Here is a 14236-nt window from a genome sequence, read left to right as displayed (position 1 = left end):
GTTTTTTTGTTTTTTTGTTTTTTGAGACGGAGTTTCGCTCTATTGCCCGGGCTGGAGTGCAGTGGCCAGATCTCGGCTCACTGCCAGCTCCGCCCCCCGGGTTTACGCCATTCTCCTGCCTCAGCCTCCCAAGTAGCTGGGACTGCAGGTGCCCGCCACCTCGCCCGGCTAGCTTTTTGTATTTTTTAGTAGAGACGGGGTTTCACCGTGTTAGCCAGGATGGTCTCGATCTCCTGACCGCGTGATCTGCCCGTCTCGGCCTCCCAAAGTGCTGGGATTACAGGCTTGAGCCACTGCGACCGGCCAAAATGGAAGCTTCTGAAATTGCACCCCCACACTCCTGCCTTCTTCACTGCTATCCTCTCTCCAGCCCTAGATAAGATGGTGAATAAAAAATACTGTATTTGGTGGCAGGGGAGGAGTAAGGAATGACATAAATTGGGGCTACTCAAAATGACTTTAAGACTGCAGAAGGTGATGGTTCATATCAAAGCACCATTTGATTCATGAGTCTGATCACTGCAAAATCCAAATGAATCTTAAGAGTATTTTTAGCCTAGTGAAAAATCAACTAATAACCCCAATGGTGGCTACTGTGTTTGATGTGTTATCTTTGTTAGTACAGATTAATAGAGTGTCAAGTACATGGTGTTCAGTGAGACCATATTTCGCATTCTTTCCTACCTCAATTGGGAAAGATCAGAAACTATTTGCATTTACATGGAACAGACAATGATATATGTTTAGACTTTTGTGTGTGTGTGTGTGTGGTAAAGTCTCACTCTATTGCCCAGGCCAGAGTGCAGTGGCATGATCTCGGCTAACTGCAACCTCCACCTCCCAGGTTCAAGTGATTCTCCTGCCTCAGCCTCCCGAGTAGCTTGGATTACAGGTGACCACCACAACACCCAGCTAATTTTTGTAATTTTTAGTAGAGATGGGGTTTTGCCATGTTGGCTAAGATGGTCTCAAACTCCTGACCCCAGGTGATCCGCACACCTTGGGCTCTCAAAGTACTGGGATTACATGCATGAGCCACCGATTTTGTTCTGTGGCTATGTTAACTCCTACTCTTTATCATAGTATAATCGGATGAAATCTAGGCTGTCTGGACATTTGGTACAATATCATGTCATCAGGCAGGATGAACAAGAAGTGGCCAGTATATTGGAGGCCTTGGTAAGACACAGTCGACACAGAATATGGGAGTTAAAGTTGGTGATGATTGAGGCAACTTCTACTCTTGTAAAGTTCTTAGGGGTCCAGCTTGTCCAAGGGCATGTAAGGATATCTTTTCCAAAAGACAAATTGCTACATTTTGCCTCTTCTATCAAAATTCTTGTGAGACTCTTTGGCTTATGGTGGCAACATATTGCACATTTAGGAATGTGCTGCAGTCCATGTACCGGCTGGCATGAAAGGCTCCCTGCTTTGAGTGGAGCCTAAGCAGGAAAGGGTCTACAGGAAGGAAGGGCTATGATATGAGCTGCCCTGATTCTTGGGTCATGTGATTGGTAAACTCCACAATGCTGGAGGTATTGGTGAGAGGAAAATATGCAGTATAATGTGTATGGTATGTGAGTGTGTGAGAGAGAAAGAGAATGTGTGTATGTGTGTGTATGTGTGTGCATCATAGCACCAATGTCTGGGGTTGTGAAGAAAGATCATGCCATCTGTAACAGAGACTTATACACCTATTAAAACAGAGTGCCTAATGTGTTACTGGGGCCCCATAGAGACAGAATTCTTGACTATAGGATATCAAGTAACAATGTATCTGGAATTCTCCATTATGAGCCGGGTTCTGTCAGACCCACAGAGTCATCAACTCAGGTATGTCCAGCAGAAGTCCATCCTAAGATCAAACTGTGTATCTGGATTCAATCCTAAACAAGACCAGAAGTCCTAAGGTAACTGTATGAGCAGGTGGTGCAGATCCCCATGTCACCCACCACCACAGCACGAGCACCCCTCCTTCAGATCATGCTCCAGACAGTATGTGGGTCCCATGTGACCAACTAAAGGAGGAGAAAAAGCCTGATCATGTTTAATGTACCAGTCAGCTCAGGGTGTGGAGGCAAGTTAAAAATGGGCAGTGGTTTCATGACACTTGGGGTGTGGGGGGGACTTGAGGAACTGGTAAGGAAAATCATATCAATGGACAAAGCTCAGAGTTGTGCACCTGTTCCCTATGTCATGTGGAGGACACAATGGCTTGGGATGGGAATATATACATACTTATGGGTGGAGGCGAATCGTCTGAAAAGCTGGTCAGGGACATGGAAGGAGAAGGACTGAAAAATTGCAGACAAGAATGTTTGGTGGAGGGGAATGTGTGTGAACTTATAGGAGTGGGCAAAATATGTGAAGATTTTTGGCTCTCATATTAATGAACACTAGAAAGCATCAATCACAGAAGAGGCACTGAACAACAGAGTAGACAAAATGACTAGGCCAGTTGACATTAGGCAGTCTTTGAGCTGATGTGATGAACACAGGAATGGTGGAGCCACAGTTCTGAGATAGAAGCCATACATGGGTTCTGTCTCACGTCTCAGTACTGACACTTCTGCAAGTCTAACTTGTCAGCAACAGGGAAAAACACCGCTCCCAATACATCTTCTTCCAGGAGGTGATCTTCAATCATAATTTTCCTTGTGGGAGGGGATCGATGTGCATCCAACATATGTGGCAGCACATTTGACATTTTCTTGAAAAATCCTGGGAATTTTAGTGCCTTCAATGCCTACTCTTAGTACCCAGATTACCCTCAATGTTGGGTCATTTCCTGGCTTCAGCCTCATGCCTGTTAAGTTGAATGAGCATAGTCATACAAATTACTCAGGAAAACCAACCAATGAACTATGGTTTTTGTTTTGTTTTCTTTTGTTTTGCTTTTTTGACACAGTCTTGCTCTATCACCCAGGCTGGAGTTCAGTGAAGTGCAGTGGCACGATCTCAGCTCACTGCAATCTCTGCCTCCTGGGTTCAAGTGACTCTTTTGCCTCAGCCTCCCAAGTAGCTGGGACTACAGGTGCGTCCCACCATGCCCAGCTAATTTTTGCATTTTTAGTAGAGACAGGGTTTCACCATATTGGCCAGGCTGGTCTCGAACTGACCTCGTGATCTGCCTGCCTGGGTCTCCCAAAGTGCTGGGATTACAGGCATGAGACACTGCACCCAGTCAAACAATGGTATCTTTACCAGCCATATCTGGAACATTAAATCAATAGTGTAGCAAAATTTTTAGCCTCATATTAGGCATACAATGCTAGTTGCTTTATAAATGTTGAATAATTATCAATAAGACTATTGGCCTGGATAAGATATTAGAATTTGGAAATTTAAACATTTTAATGGGAATTATTATAAAATGCCATGTCCCCATTCTTGTCTTAAAATAATTTTATAACTTCAGTATTTCTTAATAACTTTGTGTCAACCGATGGACATCAAGCTCTGCCTAGAATTAACAATGATGTCCGCAGGGGCTGATGGAATGTATAAGGGCATGTTTGTCCTTTACTTAGCATTCGGAGTCTCCTCTTCTCTAGCTGATGGATTCGCTATTATATTCCTTGACCCCTCTTCTGACTTACAGATATCAGTGGACACTGAGATGTTACAGTCAGGGTTGAAAGGAACAGAAACTAGCCTAAATTAAAGAGGATTTAGAAGATATTTGGTGTTCTCATGGCAATGACGGCTCTCTAAGCTTTTGGGAAGTTGAGCTGGCACCTGGAAAAGTGTCAGTAACAGGGCTGTGTGTGTGTGTGCGCGCATGTGTGTAACATGATCTCTGTTTTCTCTGTCCCATTCTCTTTTTCCATTGTGCACATGACTTAAGATGGCTGTTCTAGCCCTTACTAAACTTAACTTTTTACTTCAAATGTCAAGTACCATCTATAAAGTCTCTCTGGTGTTTAGTTCAAACTATCAAGAATGAGAATGATCTTCAAACAGCCAATAGATTGGCTTTTTCTGAATCATCTTCGGACAGAGAAAGAGAGAGACCTGGTCACAAAAGTTCCATGGCATAAACACAGCTGTCCAGACCCAGCCCTTACACATTGCTTTGTGCCTGGCAGGTCCTAGGGAAGGAGAGTAACATTTAGTTTTGATTCTAAATTAGTGTTGGAAAAGATATATCTAGTTCTGCTAAACACTCTTCTATGTTTCCATTTTCATCCTGATTTATTTACATTTAAGAATGCTTTTCTGCTTTAGATGATACTCAAGGAACACTGCAAGGATTAGAGTTCCTTATTTTATTTCCTGACTTTTCTCATTTCATTCTCTACCCAGAATTGTATTAAAAATAAGTTCCCATACTACTTCAGGGAATACCAACATACACATGAAACTACTTTTCTCTGAGATAAACTTATCTCAGACAGAATGGTTGACCAGCTCCAAGGAACATGGAAGTCTGTTTCTTGTGAAAATTTCGAAGAATATTTGAAGGAGCTGGGTGAGCTATGTTTACTTGCATATCATATCCAGTAAAAATGGGCATTTTGATAGCACAGAACTTGCTCTGTATAAAATAATATTAATCTTGGACTCCCTAATTTTTCACATAGGAAAAAATAAATATTGATTCAGTACCAAGATATAGTTCTGTGCAAAACTACTTTGGAGTTGACAATCATCCCTCATATAAGTTACCATGAATTTACAGAAACAAAGCAGGCATGTATCATATACTAAACAGCAAGTGATTTTGATAAATATTTTAAAACAAAAAAAAAAACTATATTAAACATGATTATTTTGTAAACATTTGCTCTAAGCTTTAAGGGATCTTCAGAATAGAGTTCAGAATAGATCTTGTTTTTCAGCCTCTGCTGGCTGCTGGCTTTCCTTAGTGTGTGCCTGCAATGCTCCAAACTTTGCTCCCATTTTCACTCTGCTCTCTCTTCGTCTGTAGTTTAGCATCCCTCTTCCTCCCTCTTAAAAGGAAACTTGTGATTATGTTTGAGGTCTGCTCTGATAATCCAGGATAAACTCCCCATCACAAGATCCTTAAATTAACCACATCTGCAAAGTCCCCTAACATGTAAAGGTAACATTCACAGGTTTGAGGGATTAGGATGTGAATATCCTCAGGAACTATACGCAATCTGTCACATCCTGTGATCATGTTTTATAATATGAATCCCATGAACTGCATTATAGTATTTTTCCAATATATCTTCCCTTAGAATTTTAACTTAGGTATTGCAGTATATGTAATGCTATTTCTACTGAAAATACTCCTACATGTGCTGCACAGAACTGTATATACAAGGATGTTCACTGCATAGTTATTTGTAATAACAAAAACTGAAACAAATGAATTTCTCATCAACAGGGAGACAGACAAAATAAGTTTAGGTCTCTGCACACTGTGGAATATTATGTACTATGAAAAAGTATATATCTATATGGAGTGGCATGGAAAATTTTCAAGACATACAGATAAGGGGAAAAAGCAAGTTGAAAAACAAAAGATATAACATTTATATTTTTTTAAATCCTATAAATAATGGTGATGGTTGCACAACATTGTGATGTACTCAATACCACTGAATTGTAACTTCAAATGGTAAATTTATGTTATGAATATTTTACCACAATAAACACATACATCATTGAGGAAAAAAACCCATATATGTATACATGTAAGAATATAAGTGAAGAGGTAAATATCTGGCAAAATCTGTACCCAAGTATTTTATTTGTATGTGAGTGGATATAATTAAAAATAGGGAGATGGTTGATAGCTTTAATCAGATTTTCAAAGAGGTCCCCAAATCAACAAGATTAATAACTACTGGCCTAGTGAAAAAGAATAATCACTAAACAAAAACTAGAGACAGATTTTTTTTCTGCAAAAATAGTCTATTTTAATATGTAATGGTGGAGCTGCTAGCTTGGGATATGTGAACTCATGCACCATTAAATTTGTTCAACTCACAAATCTCCTAGTTAGCAAAGAATTATACAGAGAATGTTGAGTTTTTGGAGTCAACAACAGATTTAAGTATTGTATTGTAATGTAATGCATTTGTAATTCTTTATATGAAAAGATAATACTCCTTTTATCTGGTTTCCAGGTATAGGAAGAGCCAGCAGGAAACTGGGCTGTTTGGCAAAACCCACTGTGACCATCAGTACAGGTGGAGATGTCATCACAATAAAAACCAAAAGCATCTTTAAAAATAATGAGATCTCCTTTAAGCTGGGAGAAGAGTTTGAGGAAGTCACACCAAGTGGCCACAAAACAAAGGTGAGGCCTCCGACAGTCTTTCAGACACATTTCAAAAGAATATTAGATATCATCCTAGGTAAGTAAGCAATTCTAGCAAACATATCTAAAGTCCTTAAGAGAAACTTTTGTCTAAAACATAGGTCTAAGGATGTCATATGTGAAGATAGAAATCTTCTGGGATGCTTGTGAAAAATGCCTCCTGCTCACTGCCATCCCCAGAGGCCCTGAAAATTGCATTCTTAATGAATCTGATGCAGATGCTTAGCAGACCACATTTTGAGAATAATTTCCCTAGATTACTGTTTAGTCTTCTCAGAAACAAAAGTTTTCCTTACCCATTTTGTAGCAGTTTTCCACACACAGAATTGCAGTGAATAAACCTCATTAGCTGGTATAGGTAAGGTTATGCCACTATAACAATGAACCACAAGCCTGGAGTGAGTTAACACAATGTGGATTTATTTCTAACTTACAGTACATACATAGTGTCGGGTGGCATTGGGGAAGTTTGTGTGTGTGTAGTGGAGTAAACAGGAAATCTGCTCCTCCTAATCTCTCAGGGATCCAGGCCAAAAGAGGTTCAACTACCTTGTAGCTGCACCTGTGGACACCGTGGTCTTCTCCAACACCAAAGTAGACAAAGAGACATGTGCTTTTCATTGTCTCATCCTGAAAGTGCCACACAGAGTTTTCATTCATATCTCAGGGGCACATATCTCAGGAATATATTATTTATTTATAATATGTAATTTACTTCTATACTTATCCTTTACAGTCTTTTTCCCTACATCAGAAGTTAAGCTCATCCAAAACAGGATGTCCTGTCTGTTTCACAGAACCCTGTGCTTGGTCATGACAGTTGTTCAATAAATATTTATTATTTGAATGAATGAACTCAATAGAGGATGGTTAAACTATATGGAGGGTAATATCCTGATAAAAGGAACTATCATGCCACTGTAATAGTCGGTTACTAAATGAATATGAGAGTTTAAATTCTTATACCATATAAAATGGAAGAAAATTTTTGACTTAAATGCCTAATATGGATTTCTATGCTAAATTCTTAGCAATCTACTAGAATAAAAAAGCTAGGTTGGGTGCAGTAGCTCATGTCTGTAATCCCAGCACTTTGAGAGGCCAAAGGGAGAGGACTGCTTGATGCCAGGAGTCCAAGACCAGCCTGAGCAACATAGTGAGATCCCGCCTCTACAAAAAACACAAAGATTAGCTACTGTGGTGGTGCGTGCCTATAGCTCCAGCTACTCAGGAGGCTAAGGTGGGAGGGTTGCTGGAGCACAGGAGGTTGAAGCTGCAGTGAGTCATGATTGCACCACCGCATTCCAGCCTGGATGACACAGTGATATCCTATCTCCAAAAACAACAGCAACAACAACAAAAAACTGGAAAATATTATTGGGATAAGAAGAGGAAAGAGGCCTTCTTTCTTTTAAGTAAGCTCATATAATGGGAGTTTGAATTAGTTTCCCATGTATTATTATTAGTATTTTTTTTTTTTACTGAGAAAGGGTCTCTGTTGCCCAGGCTGGAGTGCTGTGGTACAATCTTGGCTCACTGCAACCTCAACTACCCGGGCTCAAGTGATTCTCCCACTTCAACCTCACAAGTAGCTGGGACTACAGGCATGTGGCACCACACCTGGCTAATTTTTTATTTTTTATAGACATGGGAGTCTCACTGTGTTGTCCAGGCTGAAGTTTCACACTTATTTTGAAAGTTAAAATGTATTTGTAATTCTTTATGCAAAAAGATAATACTCTGCTTACACAGTCAAAGATAAAACAAACATTTCATGGCCAAGTGCAGTGGCTCATGCCTGTGATCCCAGCACTTTTGGAGGCCAATGTGGGTAGATCACAAGGTCAGGAGATCGAGACCATCCTGGCCAACATGGTGAAACACCATCTTTACTAAAAATACAAAAATTAGCTGGGCATAGTGGTACGTGCCTATAATCCCAGCTATTTGGGAGGCTGAGCAGCAGGAGAATTGCTTGAACCAGGGAGTCAGAGGTTGCAGTGAGCCGAGATCTCGCCATTGCACTCTAGCCTAGGTGACGAGAGTGAAACTCTGTCTCAAAAAAAAAAAAAAGAAAGAAAGAAAGAACATTTTACTTATTCTTCAATATTACAGTTTTACTATTGTAAAACCTGTTTTCTTCAGCAGAATTAGCCAATAAATTTACTGCTGACAAAGTCTTAAAATAAATAGGGTTGTCCCAAATGTCCATCAGTGACAGACTGGATTAAGAAAATGTGGCACATATACACCATGGAATACTATGCAGCCATAAAAAAGGATGAGTTTGTGTCCTTTGTAGGATGCAGCTGAAAACCATCATTCTCAGCAAACTATCGCAAGAACAGAAAACCAAACACTGTATGTTCTCACGCATAGGTGGGAACTGACCAATGAGATCACTTGGACTCAGGAAGGGGAACATCACACACTGGGGCCTATTGTGGGGAGGGGGGAAGGGGGAGGGATTGCATTGGGAGTTATACCTGATGTAAATGACGAGTTGATGGGTGCTGATGAGTTGATGGGTGCAGCACACCAACATGGCACAAGTATACATATGTAACAAACCTGCACATTATGCACATGTACCCTAGAACTTAAAGTAAAAAAAAAATAAATAAATAATATAAATAAATAAATAAATAAATAAATAGGGTTGTCAACACCATTCTAAAACTACCTGAGAGTATTACAACAGCTAAAAAGAATTTGCCACCCAATAAAATTTTAGGGTTGAAATACGACAAGCTGATCTGAATTTAGTTTTTTCTGTTTTTCAGAGTAAAGTAACCTTAGATAAGGAGTCCCTGATTCAAGTTCAGAACTGGGATGGCAAAGAAACCACCATAACGAGAAAGCTGGTGGATGGGAAAATGGTGGTGGTGAGTGAGCTGGTCCTCTCTATCTTCCCACCTTCTGCACAACTAATATAAAATCACCCAAATAACTTGTTTTAAAACAATGAAAATGAATGCCATTTTCCTTGTTCTCATAGTTTAAAAGAATGAGAAAAAATTATGAAATAACTGTATAATCACAAGTATTATACAAAATGTGTGTAGATTGAGGAACTAAAAAACTAAAGAGAATGAAAATACTATGCAGCCTAATCCTTTTGACTCTACAGGTAAACCAAAGCAAGCATGTATTTGTGCAATGAAGATATTAGCAGGGGTTGAGGGTTGTTGCCAATCCTCTACTCCACTCCAGGATTAACTTCTCACTGTTTTTCCATCTCAACACCAAACAAAAACATGAAAAGGAAATCTAGACCAGGGATAAGAAGCTGAGGTGGTGTTTTTTTGGTGTATGAATGAGTTACATGTCACTACCATGTCCCTATGTTTTCATATATTAATATTATTTCCCCAACTTCCACAATAATCCTGTAAGGTAAGGCTTATTATCCCATTTAACAGTGAGGAAACTGAAATTCAGACATTGACTTACCTAAGGATATGCAGCTAGAAAAATGTGGTGGTACTGAGATGAGCAGTCAGATTGTTTTCACTGGACAATCTATATTTTATAGAATCCAACCTACTCCCTTTCAGATGGTTTCCCAGGTCACCTTCCCCACTCTCCAGAGTAGAAGGATGTGTGTTCATGATTTTCCTCCTCCCAAACCCCCACCTATACCAAAATGAATAAAAAGGTAACTTTCTACATAATATAAAATAGTTCTAAGGGAATATGCAAGATTCGTGTGTAGGTTACAAAAATCTAAACTCATTTCTTAATACAGTGATTTTTTTTCTTTCTACGATGAAGGGTACATTTTATTCCTTATAAAGTCACAAGGGGAAGACTAAGGATGATTGATTTTATTGCTGTTTATAATGACATAAGCCAATAAACAGAAAGCTTTTATAGTTCATTAGAAAGAACACTACACTCAGAATCCAAGGATGTGGATTTCCACCCCTGCCATTCAGTACTTATGTGACTTTGGACAATTCATTAAATCTCTTCAATATTCAGATTCCTTGCCTTCAAGATGTAGACAGTGTCTTTGTCAAAGGTTTTCTGAGAGAATTAAGTATTGTCATGTGTATATTAGTGCCCTGAAACCATAAAATACTACGTCAATGTAACCTAGTATTATCATCTAGAAAATGTAGAGTATGTAAAATAGCAAAATGCATCAATGTTGACATTTAAAATATTTAAATAAAAACTTCAAATTTCAAATTGTTTACTTTGCTTTATACATATATAAACATTATATATACCCTAATATGTGATTTGCCACATATAGGTTATACAGAACATGGCAAAACCAGCTAACAGATAGGTCCTATCTATAGTCTATATAGATCTCATATATATTTTTTTTTTTTTTTTTTTTTTTTTTTGAGACAGAGTCTTGCTTTGTCACCCTGGCTGGAGTACAGTGGTTCAATCTTGGCTCACTGCAACATCCACCTCCAGGGTTCAGGTGCTTCTCCTGCCTCAGTCTTCTGAGTAGCTGGGACTACAGGTGAGTGCCACCATCCCCGGCTAATTTTTGTATTTTTAGTAGAGACAGGGTTTCACCATGTTGGCCAGGCTGGTCTTGAACTCCTGACCTCAGGTGATGCACCCACCTTGGCCTCCCAAAGTGCTGGGATTATAGGTGTGAGCCACCGTGCCCAGCCTCTCTTTCAATATTTTTAAGGAATGTATGTGTAGATAGTACTTAGTTTGCACTTTTCTAAATGTTAGTTTCTCCAACTATACTGAAATACCTCATCTTTCTTTTGTCTTGTAGGAAAGCGCTGTGAACAGTGTTATCTGTACACGAACATACGAGAAAGTATCATCAAATTCAGTCTCAAACTCTTAAGGCTTTCTCAAGCTGTCCTCCAAACTACTGAGGTTGTTTAAATAAAACTCCAAAGTAAAATATTAAAACTGTTAATATGAGAGAGCCTTTCTTTGCATAAGTGTCAATAATTTTGCTTACCAAGTTGCACACGCCTGTATCATGTAGTACTTTGGCATTGACAGCCATGAGAATTCAGGATGATATATCCTGTTCAATTCAAGTCTGGGATAATATTTTCAGAGAGGCACTTCATGTTGATTTTTTTTCTTATTATGCATTTTATGTCCACCCTAAATTCAACATAATCTGCACTTTATTGGGAAAATAATATTTTTTAATAAATAGAATACAGCACACCTCGTAGGTATACCTCAGTTATATATATGAAAAGATAAGAAACGTGTCTAGAACTAAGGCAGTAATTGACATTCTAATGTAATACCAAACTGTTATGACAGAGAACACCATATCCACCACCAACATCACTGAAAGCCACTACAAATAATATTCTGTTTTATTAGCACAAAATCTCACGCACTATTAGGCTTAGGAGGGATTTTAGAAACTGTGTGGACTGAACACCTTTTTTGCGGATGGGGGAACAGGCCTGAGTCAGTTAACTGTACACTTTACTATCACTCAGATGGTTTCAGGAAGAATTAGAACCAGAATCCATGTTGCCCAGTTATTAACTTTACAACCATAACAAAGTGACCTTAGATTACAACGGTTAGGTAGAAAGAGGTTCATGGTGTACAATTATGAACCAAGTGTAATACTACATTATACTAATGAATAAACAAGCTTCCATTTGTCTTAAAATGTGTAGCAGGATGCCATAGCTGAGTCCAGATGAGGATATAGAGTTTTACCATTTGAATGTGAGGGCTGTCATTGCTTATTTGTCTGAACTGACATATGGGGGATCTCAGTCATCTGGTAGATGTGGGAGAAGTGCTTGTTTATTGTTTGGTGTACTGAAGTGACAAAGAGGACAGTGGAAGGCATAGAAAGATATCTGTACCCCGAGATACTAGGACTGGACAGAGAGAGGATTTGAGACAGATGCTGAAGGAGCTGTTTTCCTGAGGCCTTGTGCATGGCTGTGGATGTGAGCAGCTCTATTGCAGGCCTAGGTAACAGCTTGCTGCAAAGACAGAGGAGAAGCAGTCCCCTATTGGAAAGGAGCCCAGCACTGCTCTGACACCTCCAGAGTCAGTAGCTATGGGAACTTTGAAAAACAGTGCTCCTGGCTTTGGCATTAGGGTGTCTTACCTGCTGTGGTCATGAAGATACTCTTGTAGGCAATAAGAACCAACGCAGAAAGCCTTGTAATGAAGGGATAGTTAGGAGATACCAGGAGAACCCAGGAAAGACATCCCTGATGACTCTCAGGAACACCTGGGGGCCAGGGAGTGGGAGAAGAATGGACTTTGCAAGGGCTAGAGTTTTTCATGAATAGGAGCATGACATTGGATGTAGATGTTAATATGATTTCATTTGTCAACAATCTGATAAAATCTAGGGACATTTGAGTACTCAACTGAAAAAACAACCCACAAAAATACAACAGCAACTGCACATTTCCAGGAGAGATGAGCAGCATGCCTCCTGTCTTCTCATTTCCTTTCTGCAGTTGAGAATCATTAAAGTAGAAAGTCATTCACTGTGGTTGATTGAAGTGCATGTCTCTCAGGGATGGTTGGAAAACTGATCTAAATAAACCAAATCAAACAAGACATACCACGGCTCCAAAGTGATGTTGTAATTCAGGGTTTGCTGCACATCTACTGTGCACCAGGCACTGCATGAGAGCTGGGGATAGAAGGAGAATTAAGTCATACTTGCTGCTCTTGATCAACTCCACAGAGAAGTGATATATTGGAAAGATATCACATGGGCACACTAATCTCCAGGAATGTATAAGCAACAGATTATAAAACAAATGTTTCTTTTCTTTTCTTTTTCTTTTTTTTTTTTTTTAGATGGAATCTTGCTCTGTTGTCCAGGCTGGAGCACAGCGGTGCAATCTTGGCTTTCTGCAACCTCCACCTCCCAGGTTCAAGCGATTCTCCTGCCTCAGCCTCCCGAGTAGCTGGGATTACAGGTACACACCACCACGCCTGGCTATTTTTGTATTTTTAGTAGGGACGGGATTTTGTCATGTTGGTCAGGCTGGTCTGGAACTCCTGACCTCAAGCAATCCACCCACCACGGCCTCCCAAAGTGCTGGGATTATAGGCATAAGCCATACACCCGGCCATAAAACAGATGCTTCTACTTGGAAAGAAAGATCTAAAACTACTTTCTTGGTGAATAATTGCCTTGCCCAGGATGAAAGACAACTAGCAATAGGGCAGCAGACATATCAGCACAAATGGACTCCTATCACTCCTTTTCATGACATCTCTCTTTCTGGGCCACAGCCTCAATGCAGTTTGCATTAATTCCGCTCAAGTCAGTAACCAACAGTCAAGATATTTAAGGAATATGGAGTTACTCCTAGTGAGGCATAACCTATTGTTTTTAAGCTGGGAAAAGTTTGGGGTTTTAAACAAAATCATATTATTTGATTCAGATGTAGCCAAAATATTGCTAGAACAGAAATTTAAAAGAACACCGAATAAAGAAAGAGAAGGCATTTAGGTTTATTTAAACAGTAGAGTTAATGTTGAGTATTTCCTGTCTATAAGTTTGGGAAAATAATTATTTGAATAAGTCAGTTGACAACCTGAGATGGAAAATGAAATAATAACAATGATAACAGCTGTTTGTTGAGTCTTGCTAAGTGCCAGGCATTATGTTTAAATTTTCTATGTATAACTTCATTTTCTTTTTGAGATTAAACTGAGACTCAGATAGGTTAAATGGTTTCCTTAAAGTTCCTCAGCTAATTAATACCAAGGCCAGACTTCAAAATAGGTCTTAATTTCTGGAGAAGCATGCCAGAATACATCTCCAGAAATCAAGAAAATAATTATTAGAGTTTCTTTTAGAGTCTTTTTATGTAATAATGAATATGATAAACAAATGCATTGTTAAAACCACTAACCTGAACTTGTAAAGTCTGAGAAATCCACCCTACATGAACTCTCATGCCCTGAACTGATCAGAAAGATTACTTTTTGGAGCTG

The 14236-nt window shown here is 39.3% G+C and overlaps 1 protein-coding gene across 1 annotated transcript; it reads left to right on the top strand.

Annotated features, from left to right (window-relative positions):
* The first annotated feature begins 1899 nt into the window (after nt 1–1899).
* FABP12 (fatty acid binding protein 12) lies at nt 1900–11188 on the top strand. The gene is made up of 5 exons (XM_010378474.2): nt 1900–1910; nt 4324–4471; nt 6099–6271; nt 9076–9177; nt 11046–11188. Exons 2-5 carry the CDS (start codon nt 4399–4401, stop codon nt 11118–11120), a joined length of 423 nt encoding a protein of 140 aa, XP_010376776.1. The 5' UTR covers nt 1900–1910; nt 4324–4398; the 3' UTR covers nt 11121–11188.
* Nucleotides 11189–14236: the final 3048 nt, after the last annotated feature.

The sequence above is a fragment of the Rhinopithecus roxellana genome, chromosome 9 (assembly GCF_007565055.1).
Source record: "Rhinopithecus roxellana isolate Shanxi Qingling chromosome 9, ASM756505v1, whole genome shotgun sequence".
Classification (NCBI taxonomy): Eukaryota; Metazoa; Chordata; class Mammalia; order Primates; family Cercopithecidae; genus Rhinopithecus; species Rhinopithecus roxellana.
The sequence above is the reverse complement of the archived record's forward strand: the minus strand, read 5'-3'. Positions and strand labels throughout refer to the sequence as shown.